Source organism: Caenorhabditis elegans, chromosome V (assembly GCF_000002985.6).
Source record: "Caenorhabditis elegans chromosome V".
NCBI classification, from domain to species: domain Eukaryota; kingdom Metazoa; phylum Nematoda; class Chromadorea; order Rhabditida; family Rhabditidae; genus Caenorhabditis; species Caenorhabditis elegans.
Genome location: NC_003283.11, coordinates 3,860,695 through 3,874,449, shown reverse-complemented (window position 1 = coordinate 3,874,449; position 13,755 = coordinate 3,860,695). Strand labels below are relative to the sequence as shown.

General features: G+C 33.8%; 3 protein-coding genes across 3 annotated transcripts; all 3 read left to right on the top strand.

Annotated features, from left to right (window-relative positions):
- The first annotated feature begins 1,233 nt into the window (after positions 1–1,233).
- On the top strand, positions 1,234–3,273 carry nhr-158 (Nuclear Hormone Receptor family). The gene is made up of 4 exons (NM_071667.6): positions 1,234–1,717; positions 2,384–2,494; positions 2,557–2,818; positions 2,897–3,273. Exons 1-4 carry the CDS (start codon positions 1,262–1,264, stop codon positions 3,145–3,147), a joined length of 1,080 nt encoding a protein of 359 aa, NP_504068.1. The 5' UTR covers positions 1,234–1,261; the 3' UTR covers positions 3,148–3,273.
- A 2,171-nt stretch (positions 3,274–5,444) lies between these two features.
- On the top strand, positions 5,445–7,894 carry nhr-157 (Nuclear Hormone Receptor family; the record flags this gene model as incomplete). The annotated part of the gene is made up of 5 exons (NM_071666.1): positions 5,445–5,939; positions 6,537–6,647; positions 6,694–6,821; positions 7,393–7,517; positions 7,653–7,894. The coding sequence occupies 5 exons, from the start codon at positions 5,445–5,447 to the stop codon at positions 7,892–7,894; spliced, it is 1,101 nt and encodes a 366-aa protein (NP_504067.1).
- Positions 7,895–11,498: 3,604 nt separating this feature from the next.
- On the top strand, positions 11,499–13,511 carry nhr-187 (Nuclear Hormone Receptor family). Its single transcript, NM_071665.2, has 7 exons — positions 11,499–11,636; positions 11,679–11,772; positions 12,122–12,375; positions 12,428–12,538; positions 12,756–12,883; positions 12,939–13,063; positions 13,120–13,511. The coding sequence occupies exons 1-7, from the start codon at positions 11,517–11,519 to the stop codon at positions 13,359–13,361; spliced, it is 1,074 nt and encodes a 357-aa protein (NP_504066.1). The 5' UTR covers positions 11,499–11,516; the 3' UTR covers positions 13,362–13,511.
- Positions 13,512–13,755: the final 244 nt, after the last annotated feature.

The following is a 13,755-nucleotide window of genomic DNA, read 5'->3' as shown; positions in this document are numbered from 1 at the left end:
ATTTAGTTATTTTTTGTATGTAGCAAAAATTACCCGCATAATTTTTCTTAAAAATGCGAAGTTATTTTAATTACAAATTATATTATGATTTCTATATTAGTTTAGGACTTTATAGGAAAACGACAATGTTCCGTATATATTTACGAAAAATAATCTCTGGGATTTCCGATTTAATCCGCCGGATTTCTCGTGCACTATTTTTGATCAAAAAGGCAAAAATGAAAGAGTAGGAGGCGGATAAAATGACGAAATACTGTTTTTGTTTGAAATCCGAATTTTTATTGATCATTTCTCGAGAGAGATGATGTAGGTTTTAAAGTGAATCAAATTTTTTGGGTTTTAGTTTATTTTGTACTGTTTTAGGTAAGTTTTTTCGGGTCATCTTTTTTCACAAAAAAGTCTTAAAATTTGGCGATGTTTTTTAAAATGGAAAAAATACAAAAATTAATAAAATCAGCCGGAAAAGACAGAATATCATCCTAGGCTTTCAAATTTGCTCGGGAATTCGAAGTTAACATAGAGAAACATTTGGTTTTATTTTTGGAAAATTGAAAACAAAATTTAAAAAATTCATCTAACTTTTTCACCGTCATATTCTTTAATCACGACCAGGTTTGTTATTTTTTCAAAAAAGAATTATCGTTTTTGTTGTTGTATTTTTGGTGCCAATTGGTAATATAAAAATTCATAAATTTCAAATTGTAAGCTATATTTTTTCCCTAAAAAAGGCCAGTCGGAAATAACCAGACAGTAAGTATGTTCTAAAATTTTGAAGTTTTCCAACAAAAAAAATTTCAAGTTTCTCGTTTTTCGAAAAAAAAAATTCCGGTACGTCCTAAATTGTGAATGAATAAACCAAATTTAATTATATTGTAAAAAACAAACTTTTTTTTTGGATTTAGCCCTGTTTCTATCGCAGAAACCAAAATCCCCACCACTAAATATGTAAACTCCATTTTTGAATTGCCAATTTTTGGTGCAGATCAAAAGTATTCAGGTGTTGTTTAGGCTGTGTAACCTATTTATTTTTAATATTTTAAACTCTGATTCACTTGAATTGCTTCTGTTTGACTATTTTTAATTTCTGATCGCTAACCAAGAACTAAATATTCATGTTTTGTAGCATTCCATTACGCGAAGGAAGTTTATACCAAAAACATGCACGACTCAGTCTCTCACGAGTGCACACTTTCTCACGTAGTCGCTAAAATCTAATAAGCATTCAAACTTCAGCCATCTAATCACTGCATATTCATTCTACATGAGTGTCTACCACACCCCGTCTCCCTCCTCTGCCACGTCATCACCGCTCTCAATCGATATACCGCAGAGGAAGTGTGTCATATGCCTCCGACCCGCGTATAGCAACAACTATGGAGTCCTTACTTGTGATGCTTGCAAGATGTTCTTCCGGCGGATAGTGATACTCAAAAAAGACTACAAATGCAAGTACGATGGACGGTGCGCCCACGTGGCAAAGTCCCCAATGGTCAAGTGCAAGGGATGCCGGTATCAACAGTGCCTGGATGCTGGAATGTCATTCCAGCCGACTTTCTTGGAATTGACGAATGAGAAGGATTTGGATATATCCGTAACTATTGGGAACTTGGTTTTCTTGGATACTCGAAAAAGTCGAATAATGAAGACACAGTTTACCGACGATAATCTTTCGCTGGAGCAGATTGTCGATACGCGGAGAATGAAGATGAAGTCAAGGGTTAGTGGATGAGTTTTTTAATTAATATGTTTGAAATTCATAGCTGTGAAAAATTTTGAAAATTTTTTAAATTCAGTCAAAACGTGGTTTAAACTAATAGTAAGTTTAACATTTTTTTGAAAATCAGACAAAAACAGACACAAAGACAAAAAAACAGACAAAAAATATTTTAATTATGATTAATAATTTGTATTTTAACACACAAAATAATGCTCAAAATTTATCAAGGAGTTCACATTGTAGGAAATTTTAAAATTGAAAATTTGGCTGAAATTTTTGAAAAATCTGAAAATTGAAAAATCTGCAAATTTTCGAACCAAAAATAGACTTAGAGAAATGTTGAGTATTATTTTCGAACTTTTTGTATGTAACATTTCAATAGAAATAATTAAAATTAAATCAGAATATTTTTTACCTATTGAAAATTTTGACATCTTGGAAATAAACTGGAAAAATTTTCAAATATTTTAAGAAAGCTAAAACCAGCTTGGAAGTGACAGATCTACTGCACCAATCAGAAAAAAAACATACCTTGAATTCATATTCTGAATAAAAAACTTTTGGTACTTTTTTGTTTTTATTAAATAACTTTTGATTCAGATATTCAAGATTATGACTGTGAATATATTTATTTCACCAATTCTCTAGCTTAAAATACAATTCCAGACAATCAACAAGTACATCAGCCCACAGGATTGGACGTTTTTGGCGCTCTACACCACTGTCGATCTTTTGTTGAATTTGGATTTTATGGAGAAGCTGAGCACACCTGATAAGGTAAGAAATTTGAAATTATTTTATTTTAAAAGTTTACCGCAATATGAAAAAAACAATTTCAGTTAATTCTTCTCCGTCACTCGGCTTCAAAATGTGCACTATTGGGAGGAGCCATGCGGACATATTTGGACAAAAAAGATCGAATGACTACTGTCGATGGGCAGGATATTTATCCAAAAGAGATGCGGGCGTTACTCGGTTTTCAGCAAGGAGCTGATCAGTTTTTGGATAGAGTCCGGAGCTTGTTGATTAGCAAACTGGCAGAGTTGGATGTCACAACAGAGGAATGCATTTTGATCAGTGCCATAATATTTTGTGACCCAGGTAATAACTGTCACTAGTTAGATTAACTGAAAATACAACTCCAAAGTAAAACTAAGATTTCAATCTTCCTCTTCACAGCTGTATTCTACGATCAAGACAATCCAAACGCCCAGCAAATCGTCTCGGCTCAACAGCAAAACTTCACGTCGGCTCTATCACAATATTGTCTACTGATGTACCATAGAAACGGGCCTTCAAGGCTGACAAACTTGCTATCCCTATGTCCGATTATTCAGAAGAACTTTGAGGATCTACAGTACCTTACGATGGTCTTTCGGCTCGCTGTGAAAGGAATGAAGTTCAAGAAAATTGAGCAGGAATTGATATGATTTCACTGTGATTAAGAGTATCTGTATAATGAAATATTGAGCCATATTGAAAACTATCAAGTGACATATCTGTTGAAAATTCTAGAACATATTATATCAACTCAAATAAATACTTTATAACATTTTTTCTGTTGTTCTTCATGCTCATTTGATGCGCTCTAACATCAGACATACAAAGAAAATTATAGGTGAACAGATTATTTTGAGCCTCGATATCTGTCGGCTGCATCATTTTCGCTCTTGTTCTTTTAGAGGGTGATAAAACTGGTTAGGTATCTGAGGTGATGCAAAAATCGGGATCCCAACCAATATCTTATCCCGACACCTACCGGGTTCACATGACATCACGCCACGCCTATTGCAAGACAAACTAGATGTCGGGACAAGATGTTTGTTGTCCCAATTTTTACATTGCTCTGGAAAATGACATTTAGCGAGGGTCAAGTTTTGGAATTCGTCAAATCCGCAAAGTTTTGCAAACCAATTTTTTATTGATATTTTAATAATGGAAATCTAAAATTAAACTTATCAAGTTACAAAAGTAACATTTTCATAAGCCGGCTACAGACGAATGCTGATAAAACGCGCAAGCTCATTAGACTCCTGGTTACCAAAGAACCTGCTATCAAGTCAGAACATGTAGTCGACCAGAGAACCAGAATGGGATTTGGCTGGTGATATACTACGTGAAAGCGAGCAGAGGGCGACGTTTATTTTGTTATGTTTCCCTGAAACAAGGTTAATTCTTTGAAAATTAGTCATATCATTACGAGAAATTACACGAATTTTTGGAAAAGTTGTATGAAAATGTGGTCATGTTTTGCTTAAGCTCGTTAGCTTAGTTTTTTTAAACTTTAGTTTTTTTTTTAACGCGTATATTTGTTCTGCAGCACCTGACTGCAAAATAGTACTCCGTATTCAATTTTTTTGTATTTCTTTTTTTGGAAACTTTAAAAGTTGGCAGGTAGTCGCAACCTTATTTTTTTCATAAAATGTGTGGCGTTGAAATGACCAGGCCAAACAAGTGTTTTTTATTAGTGATTTTATCATTTTTTACAGCCGACGCACTTTGTTTTGCATCAAGCCAGATTTATGGTCAGTCTAGAACATTTTTCATTTTTTGTAGATAAAAGTTTTCCCACACCTGCTTCGCCGACCTCAACAACAAAATTAGTTTTAACAGAAAATACACTCTTGTTGAGGTTTATATAAGTATGTATAGACTGGGTAATTTTTGTGCATTGATTCATAGGATTATGCCAGAGCACATTTTGCAGTAGAGATTGTGTTATGAGCAACTTGGCAGCTTTGTACTTGTTAATTTCAGACGCTGTGCATTTGTCGCATGCCCTCAAAACTGAGTGACCTTCAGAAAAAATGTAAAAAAGTATACAAATTTATAAAGTTTTATCTAGATTTTTTATTTTTGTTTTTTCAAGTTTGCAACAAAAAAATCAGGAAGGGTAGAATTATTTTTGATTTCCCGCTCAATTAATATGCACCAAACACGCAAATTTTGTCAAATTATGAATTCAAAAATAATTCGCCCTGTTCTAATTTTTTTCGCAAAATTGAATAAAAGCATACATTTTTAACCGACAGACGCTGCTCCGCCTTGGTGGTCAATTTCCAAATTGCGCAACGTGAATTTTTTTAATTAAAAAAATTCAACTTCAACATAAATAGGCTCACCAATTTCAGTTTGAATTCAGGTACAAAATTTTTGGCAAATACTTTACTAAAGACAAATTTTTGAATAGTTTTGTCATAGTTTTTTCCTTTTTTATTGCTCAAAAATCAAGATAGTAAAAACTACAACATTTAAAGCAAAATCTCAAAAAGCTCGTAAAATTAAATTTTCTAGAATTATTATCCGCGAGAAACAGAAACTTTGCGTCGGCATGCCACAATAGCTGGATTTTCCAAGTTTTTTTTCCAGTCCCTAGTTTTTCCGATTTAAAATCGAATATGTTAAACTTCTATTTTCTGTGAATATTAAAATCATATAATTAGAACTTCTTACTTTCAAATGCACTAAATGCACATAAGGCGCACTAATTGTTTAAACTATCCGAGACTGTTTTCCCGCTTCTATCATCATTTTTTAACCAAACATCTCGGGCCTCATGGTGTTATATTTACCCACTAAACAATACCTTTTCATTATAGCTCCCGTCCAACTTTCCTCTTCATCTACCAAAGTCCAATAGAACAAACGCTCAGGTGTGAGCTCAGACACACGTCTCCACACACACACACACACACGAGAAGCCGTAATCTGCCAGAACAAAAATTACATGTGCATATCTCCTACTCACTTCTTTCACAACATGAGCGTGTTTGACACTCCGTCTCCATCTAATTCCTCTCTTGAATCATCTCCATTTTCACAAGACCTACAGCAGAAAAAATGCGCAATTTGCTTTCGACCCGCATTTAGTAACAACTATGGAGTTCTCACGTGTGATGCCTGTAAAATGTTCTATCGTCGGATCGTCATTTTAAATCGAGAATACAAATGCAAATATGGTGGAGGGTGCGCCCACGTGGCAAAGTCCACAGTGGTCAAGTGTAAGGGATGTCGATACCAACAGTGCCTGGAAGCCGGAATGACGTTCCAGCCGAGCTTTGCTGAGCTTACAAACGAAAAGGATTTTGACGCAGCCACCACTGTTGCGACCCTGCGGTTTTTGGATTCGAGACGCAGCAATGCGATGAAAACGCAGTTCACTGATGAGGATTTCTCGTTGCTTGAGGTATTGGAGAAGCGGAGGATGAAGATGAAAGCGAGGGTGAGTTGTTTTGAGAATTGAAAAAGAGATATTTGAAAAATCGATAAACTTGAAAGAAAAAAAATAATTTTATGTCTGATGGATATTGTAAAAATGAAATTCAATCAGGGTTATATCAGGTAAAACGATAAACCATTGCCGAGTCAAAAAAAATTAGTCTTCAAAATTTCGTTAGTTTTTTTTCGAATTGTTAGCTACTAACTCAATTTTGAATTCGCGTGAAAATTAGGACCAATCATCGCCCTTGCCTCCGCCTACAGCATATCGCTGATTGGCCAGCTCTTTCAACTTTCGCGCGCAAATTTATAATCCCCCAAATTGCCCAAAATGTCAAAAAACAGTCTCAGTATACCGAATATAAAGACTAAGAAATTATAGAATGTTTATAGATTTTTAAAGATTTTTTTCAGTTTTGGAAAATGTTTTGCGTTTTTGGGCTTTGATTTTATTTGGTTTTTCAAGTTGAAATACTATTTGATAACCCGCAATAAATTTTCTGGAATGGAAAAGTTAGCCGAAAAATCAATAATTTAACATTAGGCATATGTGTGTTGTATTTTCAAAAATTTAACATTTCCAATAATTATTTTATTCCAGAGATCCGAAATCACAAATCACGAATGGTCATTTTTCGGAATCTACACTTCAATCGAATTCCTAATGTCGCTTGACTTTATGAGCTCACTGAATTTGAATATTCAGGATAAAGTGAGTGCTAAAACCTTTTTTTATAGATTTTTTTCTGAATTTGCAGAAAATCTTGCTTAAACACTACTGTGTAAAGGCGTCGCTGTTTGCCAGCGCGATGAGAGCAATGAAGGAGCAAAGGAACACTTTGATGACCGTCGATGGCAAGGAAATTTATCCAGATGCAATTCTTCGGTAAGAATGTTTTGGGAAATTTTGAAAAAAAAAATCTCCCAGACTTTTAAATTTGCCTTTTTTTTCTAATTTTTGAGCTTTTTGTCCAAATTTCGAACCTTCCTGAAAATTTTTTGCAATTTCTTTAGCTATCTTTTACTCTTGGAACATTTTAGAATACTTTCCAAAAATTTCACTTCCTGTACAAAAGTGCAATTTTTGACCAGTATTTTGCAATTTTGGCAGTTTATGAAATAAGTTTATGTATAATTCCTAATAATTCTTGGCAAATTTTTGGCAAATTTTTGAAACTTTTTGACAAACTATTGCAACTTCTTAAAAAAAGTGTTGCAAATTTTTGAAGTGCTACCGCAGAAAATTCACGAAAAACTATTTTTGGAAAAACTTCTTGGCAAAACGAATGTGCATGCCAAATTGTCTCTAGGTCATTGAACACTTTTAGATCTGCAGACGTAATAGCAGATTAGTTTATCTGGAAAGCTTGTAAAGTTCAGAAATCAACTGCAAAGCTCTAACAACTTTTTTTAATTTTCAGAAATTGTTGTAAAAAAGTAATTTCGAGATATTTCAGGCTAAAACAGATTTCACCGCAATTTCTACAGAGGATTCGAAGTCTGTTAGTGATGAAGCTTATTGAATTGAAAATAACTGATGAAGAGTTCGCACTGGTCAATGCTATATTTTTCTGTAACGCAGGTAATTCTATGTTCAAATTTATACGCCTACGCCTGCCTGTCTTCTGGGCGACCTACTTGTTCTAGGCACGCATATAGGCAAGAAAACAGCCTTGCAGTCATCAATTTATCACATTTTTCTAGACTACACTTTCAGCGCTACCTCTATCCGAAGACGGCCAGAAAACAGTGGTGACTCAGCAAAAAGCCTACTCTTCAGCACTCCTACAGTTTTGCAACGTTGAAAGTAGTCGAAATGGGCCGACAAGATTCACAAATCTGCTTTCACTTTTGCACGTGATCAACAAAAACTTTGAAGATGTGAAGGCAATGACCATGCTTTTCAGAATATTTGTTAAAGATGTGTCTTACAGAAAAATTGTGACAGATGTGATATAAGTTGTTTGGGGGTGTGCGGTGGAGCGCGTTTAGGGGTTTGAAAAATTTTTTAAAATTTTAAGTTGAATTTTTAAAAAGGTAATTTTTATGGAGTTTTTTAGTTTGTAAAATTAGCTGGCAAGATAGTAATAAAAAGTTTACAAACGCGCCCCACCGCACATTTCGCCACAGTTGTCTGAGCCACGTAGTGTCAGGCTGTCCCATTACGGTTTGACCTACAAAAAATGCGGGAATTTTTCGCACAAGAAAATGTGACGTCAGAACGTTCTTAACCATGCGAAATCAGATGAGAACTCTGCGTTTCAACTCCCGCAATTTTTGTAGATCTCCGTAGATCAAACCGAAATGGGATATTAAAAAAAATTACTTTTGTTGTTTGCAGTAATTAATGATAATTTTTTCAATTTGAATTTTATAAAACTTGCAAGCACTGTATTTAATTGGTCTCACCGTGTTTTGATCTTACATATATTCCCGATTAAAAACTTTACCTGTTCATATGTATTTTTTTTTTGTTACAGATATATTAACTAATAAACTTTATACTCATGTCTATTTAACTTAACAATTTGAATCCATGACAACAAAGACTTTCGATTATTTTGAAGCTGAACAATTTAACCATTTGGAAACCGAATACTTCGAAGATTTACAACTATTTCAAAATCCTATTTATTTTCTCCCCAAACTTTGAGATCCTCGAAATTTTTGTCATGAGATTTTCAAATGTGACTGCGTACAAATCACGCATTTCATAGCAGACAATGATGATGCAGTTTTGTGTTCACTCTGGTTGAACAAACACTCTTTTTGGCTCTATCGATTTCACAGGCTTTGCTTCACTTTCGGTTTAATGAATCCCTTTTCAGAACAATTTTCAGTGATATCAAAATTTTTACTTTGTAAAATAATTTACCAAATTTGTAAAAGTTAGATAAAATTAAAAGGATAGATATTAGTTATAGAAAAGGTCAGATTTAGAACTTTTTTCTGCAACGTTTGTACAACAATTGTGTAAAGTTTGGTACTGTCACCGTTTCATTCACGCAATTTTTCTAGATAAAGATCTAGGACATGACAAAAAGTCCGCAATCTCCAAGATCGCCACCGAAAAGTGTCCGCTAAGGCCACTAAGTTCAACTGAATCGATTTTTAAACCACTTTTCGAAAGACAAGTTCTTCACAACAATGTGCAAAGGTTTGTAAAATTGCTAGTTTTTGTATAGCATCCTCCCATATACACGTCATACCAAAATGTCTCATGGAAAATGGTATGACGTCACATGCGGCCTTGCACTTATATCGGCCATCGCCATCGTCACGCGGTGTTTAGAAGAAATGTGCGATCCCAAAGTGAGAATGTGTTTAAATTGTTTCATTTTGTACCAGAATTTGTTGAAACATAAATTGACAATCAAGGACATTGTTCAGAAATTTAGTTAATTTTTGAGAGCAGTAAAATTTCAACAAAAAAATTTAATTTTTTTTGGCGTGCTTGCCTTTCAAATTTTCTGACAGATGATTATTAAAATTAAATATTTCTTTGATGTGATTTGCTCTTTTTTTCCCACCCAATCGATTTTTGTAACCCGTTTCCAGTATTTTTGAAAAAAAAAACTCGCACAAAAAATTAACGGAACAACATCAAAAATCACTACATGTCTTCTTGAGTGGCATTGAAAATTTTGTACCTGATAAAGAAAAATGGTCTTCAACCGAAAAAAATACCCCCATATGAGACGGCCCAGACCAAAGAGATCAAATTGTGCAGAGAGATTTTTTTTTGCTTTAAAGTATCCTATATTTCAAATTATTTAATTATACTCCAAATAAATCCAAAAACGCAAATTGATTTTACATTCGTTCCCTTTCTCGGCACTACTGATTTTTTTCAAATCTTATTGCCAACCGTCCATTTTTGAACACCATTAACAAAAGGTGTATTAATAGATTGACGGGCATGATGTGAATAGCTAAGTACATTTTGTCACCCACCACACATTTCAAAGATCTGTTTTTGAATAACCGAGTAATTGCGAAAGTATGCATTTTTGAATTTCAATTTTTCACCTGCTTGTAAGACTGGACATATGCTCTATTTCCAGAGCATTGGAAAATGGGTTCCTCAATTTGTGTATTAAAACATTTATCATTGTTCTTCAATACATCATTTTTTAGATTTTTTCGAAACATCAGAATAAATTTTTTTGAAAACTTTCAGTGATCTCAGAATATGTCTTGGACTTACTAAATTGTAGGGTAAATGACAAAATTACGCATAACCACCACATGTTAATAAGCACCATGTGCAACGTTATGCATCATTGGCATTCAATAAAATTTGAAATTTTGTGAAAAGATGGGAAATATAACATTTATCTAAAACTTTTTGAACTGGGTTTGTAGGCAGTTTTGTTCATAACTTGATTATTTGCAAACAATAACAGAAATCTTAAAACATTTTCATCTGATACTTACTAAAATTTAACTGCCCGTATTCCAAATATATTATCCGCGTATGTAGATCTTACGATTTTCTATTCAAAGTGTTGTAATCTTTATCCATTTTAAGCAGTTTGTAAAATTTTAAGGATTTTAAAAATACGAATTTTCACTTTAGTTAAATTTTTTTTTTGAGTTTTCCAATATCGTAACTTGTTAATTTGATAAAAAATTGTTCAATTTTAAAATCTTATAACATATAAAATTAGTAACAGAAATTTGTGAATAATCATAAACGCTCACAAAAAATTATTTTTTAAAAAATCGTTTTTTTTGCCTATCGTTGGAACTTTTGTGTCAAGGAAATATTACCAACTCGAATTTGAAAGGTTTCAACTTCTGTCTATTACTCGATTCTGCAAAACCAAAACTGTGCACCTCATATTTCAAATATTCCCTGTACCTTCCAAAAATCTATGTCTCAAGCGCAGTATCTAGATAAACATCGATTTAGAAAGTGCACACATTTTCCCGCCCTCCAGTGGCTACAGACACGACACAGAAGTTGGATTTTACCTCCTTTTTGGTAGGATTAGCGACACAGATCTCCTCGAACTCTAGCGAAAAAAACAAGGTCTAATTATTGTATTCTGTAATTGTAAGCATTAGGTATTTTTTGTGGTTGGTTTCTGATTTTTACCGCAAAAAATTATATATTTAAGCCGCCGGTATTTGCGAAGAATAAAAGTTTTTGATGATTAAAAGAACACTCGATGCACCATGTTTTCGGCACAATTTTAAAGTGTTCTATACCGAACTTTTAGTTATGTTTAATTTAAAAACATTCCGTCATTGCCAAAATTGTTCTTCCTGTCCTTCTTACTGCCTCTCATTCAATTTTCTCATTAACTTGTCTAGGTCAGTGCCATTTAACCTGGCAGGTGATGTGAGTACATTCCTTTCGATCTCAACGTATTGATGTACATAGCCCCCCCCCCCAAATTCAATTCAGTTTATCATATGAAAAGGAATCTAACATTTGCATTTCTATTGAGCACTTTTCGACTTTTTCATCCGACCATTTTTGTCACTTAATCTTCGACCATTTATTGCTTTCCTTGTCAGCCTATACTGTTTTTGCATACTCGGTTTTTAATTTTTTTTTTCAGTATGAATAATAATGGGAAGTGACTATTCCGAAGCTTCGAGCTCTTCATCACCGGAGATGTTTGCTCTAAATCTAACTGGTCAGAAGGCTTGCGTAGTGTGCAAGCGACCAGCGAATTGTTATAATTTTGGGGTGAGTCGAATTTAATATATCGATATCAAAAATTTATTTTAGGTAATGTCTTGTGATGCTTGTAAAATGTTCTTCCGGCGAACCATGTTATTGAACGTTCAGTATGTGTGCAGAAGGAAAAACCAGTGTTTTGATGGTGGGTTTCTAATTCTTGTTTCAGACAAAAATAAAACCTTATGAGTTTAAATATAAATAAATATTTTTACTGTCTGAAAACACGTTCGCTTCCAATCAAAAGTTCTGAGAATGCTCAAAATCTGGCTTGTGAATATGCACGGCACATGGCAATTTTTGTAGCTTTCAGTCAAAAGTAGAGTTATTTTCAGAAAAAAATTGATATGTGTGTTGTAAAAGTTTTCGAAAAATACTTCAAAGTATCAATGAGAAACAAGTATTTTTTAAATGTTTTCTATGACACGACTGAGCCAGAAAAAATGTGTGTAGACACAGGCAGGTATTTGGTGTCACTGAAATTTTTCTTCCAGATAGCTTCTCCTGTCTTAAAACTCCATATTGTCGAGCTTGCCGTCTCGTACAATGTGTGAAAGTTGGGATGAAGCTCAACCTCTCCGCAATGCTAGAAGTCAAAAATCAGAAGGATGACGCTGTGGCGACACTTATCGAAAGCCTACTCTACCAGGACGCGAGGCGTGAGAAAAATTTAATGACACATTTCACATATGAAAATCCAACGTTAGAGGATATCATCGAAAGTCGTCAGTTGACACTTGTAGTCAGGGTAAGCACAATTGAAAATTTTTTGAGAAAATTGATTTTGGTGAAGTTTTCAGGATCCCAGCCACGAGATGACAAGTTCGGATTGGTGCTTCTTTGGAGCATATACTGCTGTGAAGTTTTTGCTTGGACTCGGTTTTATGAAGAAGCTGAGCACTAGAGATAAGGTGATTTTTGATATTTTGGAATTACGGTATGAGTACTGAAGGGATACTGTGGACTAACTCGAGAGCATTGGGGCATTTCTTTGAAATTATTGTACGGAATATTAATATTTTAGAACTGCAGAAGTATTACTGTAGGATTACACGATTAGAGGTTTACTTTGGGAGCACTTTTCAAAAAAAAAAGCTGTAGAGACTTTTCAACTTACTATTTTTTCAGTCTCTTCTCCTCGCCAACTATTCTGCCAAGGCTACCCTGTTGTTCAGTGCAATTCGAACTATGCGAGCCAAAAACGATAAAATGATAAAGCCCGATGGAAAAGATTTTTTCGTGGAATTTTTGTCCCAGTGAGTTTTCACTTATTAATTTTAAAATTAAAAAAATTAAAATATCATTCTTCAGATGGTCCGACTTCTCACTCCACTACACAAACCGTATCAGAAGCCTGCTAGTTAACAGGCTTATCGAGCTGAACATCACTAATGAGGAGTTTATTTTGATTACAGTATTGTTCTTTTGTAATCCTGGTAATATTTAGTTCAAAAATCCGTTTTTTTTGTTGATAATTTCAAAAAATTTCCAGCTCTCGACGACCTCTCCGAAAGCGCAGTAGCCGTGCTCACAGAGCAACAAAAAGCCTATGGCTCCGCGCTCATGCAATATTGTAAGCTCTCCTATCAGCATAATGGATCGTCTCGTTTCACGGAACTTCTCTCACTGTGCACAGTTACCAACAAGTATTATGAAGACGTACAATATCTCTACTGGATTTTTCAATTTCATTTTCATGTCAAGTACAAAAATCTGGTTTCTGTTATAATTTAAATTTTTTTTACCGTTGAACTTTAATGTTTTTTCTGATCTCAAAATATTGCTTGTAATTTTTTCCACTCTTTCTCATAAAAATCATTATTAAATGTGAGTTTCTGAGCTTCAAACATAATTTCTAAAAAATTAATAAAATTTTTTTTGAACGTTGAAAAAATTGGTATTTAACAGATGGTTATTCAAAAATATTCTAGCAAAAACTGGCCTAATGATCCGAAAAATAGATCTGAATTTTTTTTCATTATTCTAGATGCACATAAACCTATTCCACCGTTGTATTTTTTGGAAAAAAAGTGAAATTTTTACCAAACTAGATCCAAAAATAAAAGATTCGGTTCTTTCTCATTATTTTTTTAATTTTCCAATGAAATTTTCCAAATAAGTTTCCAAA

What these genes read in the sequence shown, in the direction of transcription:
- nhr-187 (NM_071665.2), top strand. Translation starts at nt 11,517, where the DNA reads ATGGGAAGTGACTATTCCGAAGCTTCGAGCTCTTCATCACCGGAGATG. An exon ending in GAAAAACCAGTGTTTTGATG is followed by an intron (nt 11,773 to 12,121) that starts GTGGGTTTCTAA and finishes TTTTTCTTCCAG; the next exon opens with ATAGCTTCTCCTGTCTTAAA. An exon ending in AGTTGACACTTGTAGTCAGG is followed by an intron (nt 12,376 to 12,427) that starts GTAAGCACAATT and finishes TGAAGTTTTCAG; the next exon opens with GATCCCAGCCACGAGATGAC.
- nhr-158 (NM_071667.6), top strand. Translation starts at nt 1,262, where the DNA reads ATGAGTGTCTACCACACCCCGTCTCCCTCCTCTGCCACGTCATCACCG. An exon ending in GAATGAAGATGAAGTCAAGG is followed by an intron (nt 1,718 to 2,383) that starts GTTAGTGGATGA and finishes ATACAATTCCAG; the next exon opens with ACAATCAACAAGTACATCAG. An exon ending in AGCTGAGCACACCTGATAAG is followed by an intron (nt 2,495 to 2,556) that starts GTAAGAAATTTG and finishes AAACAATTTCAG; the next exon opens with TTAATTCTTCTCCGTCACTC.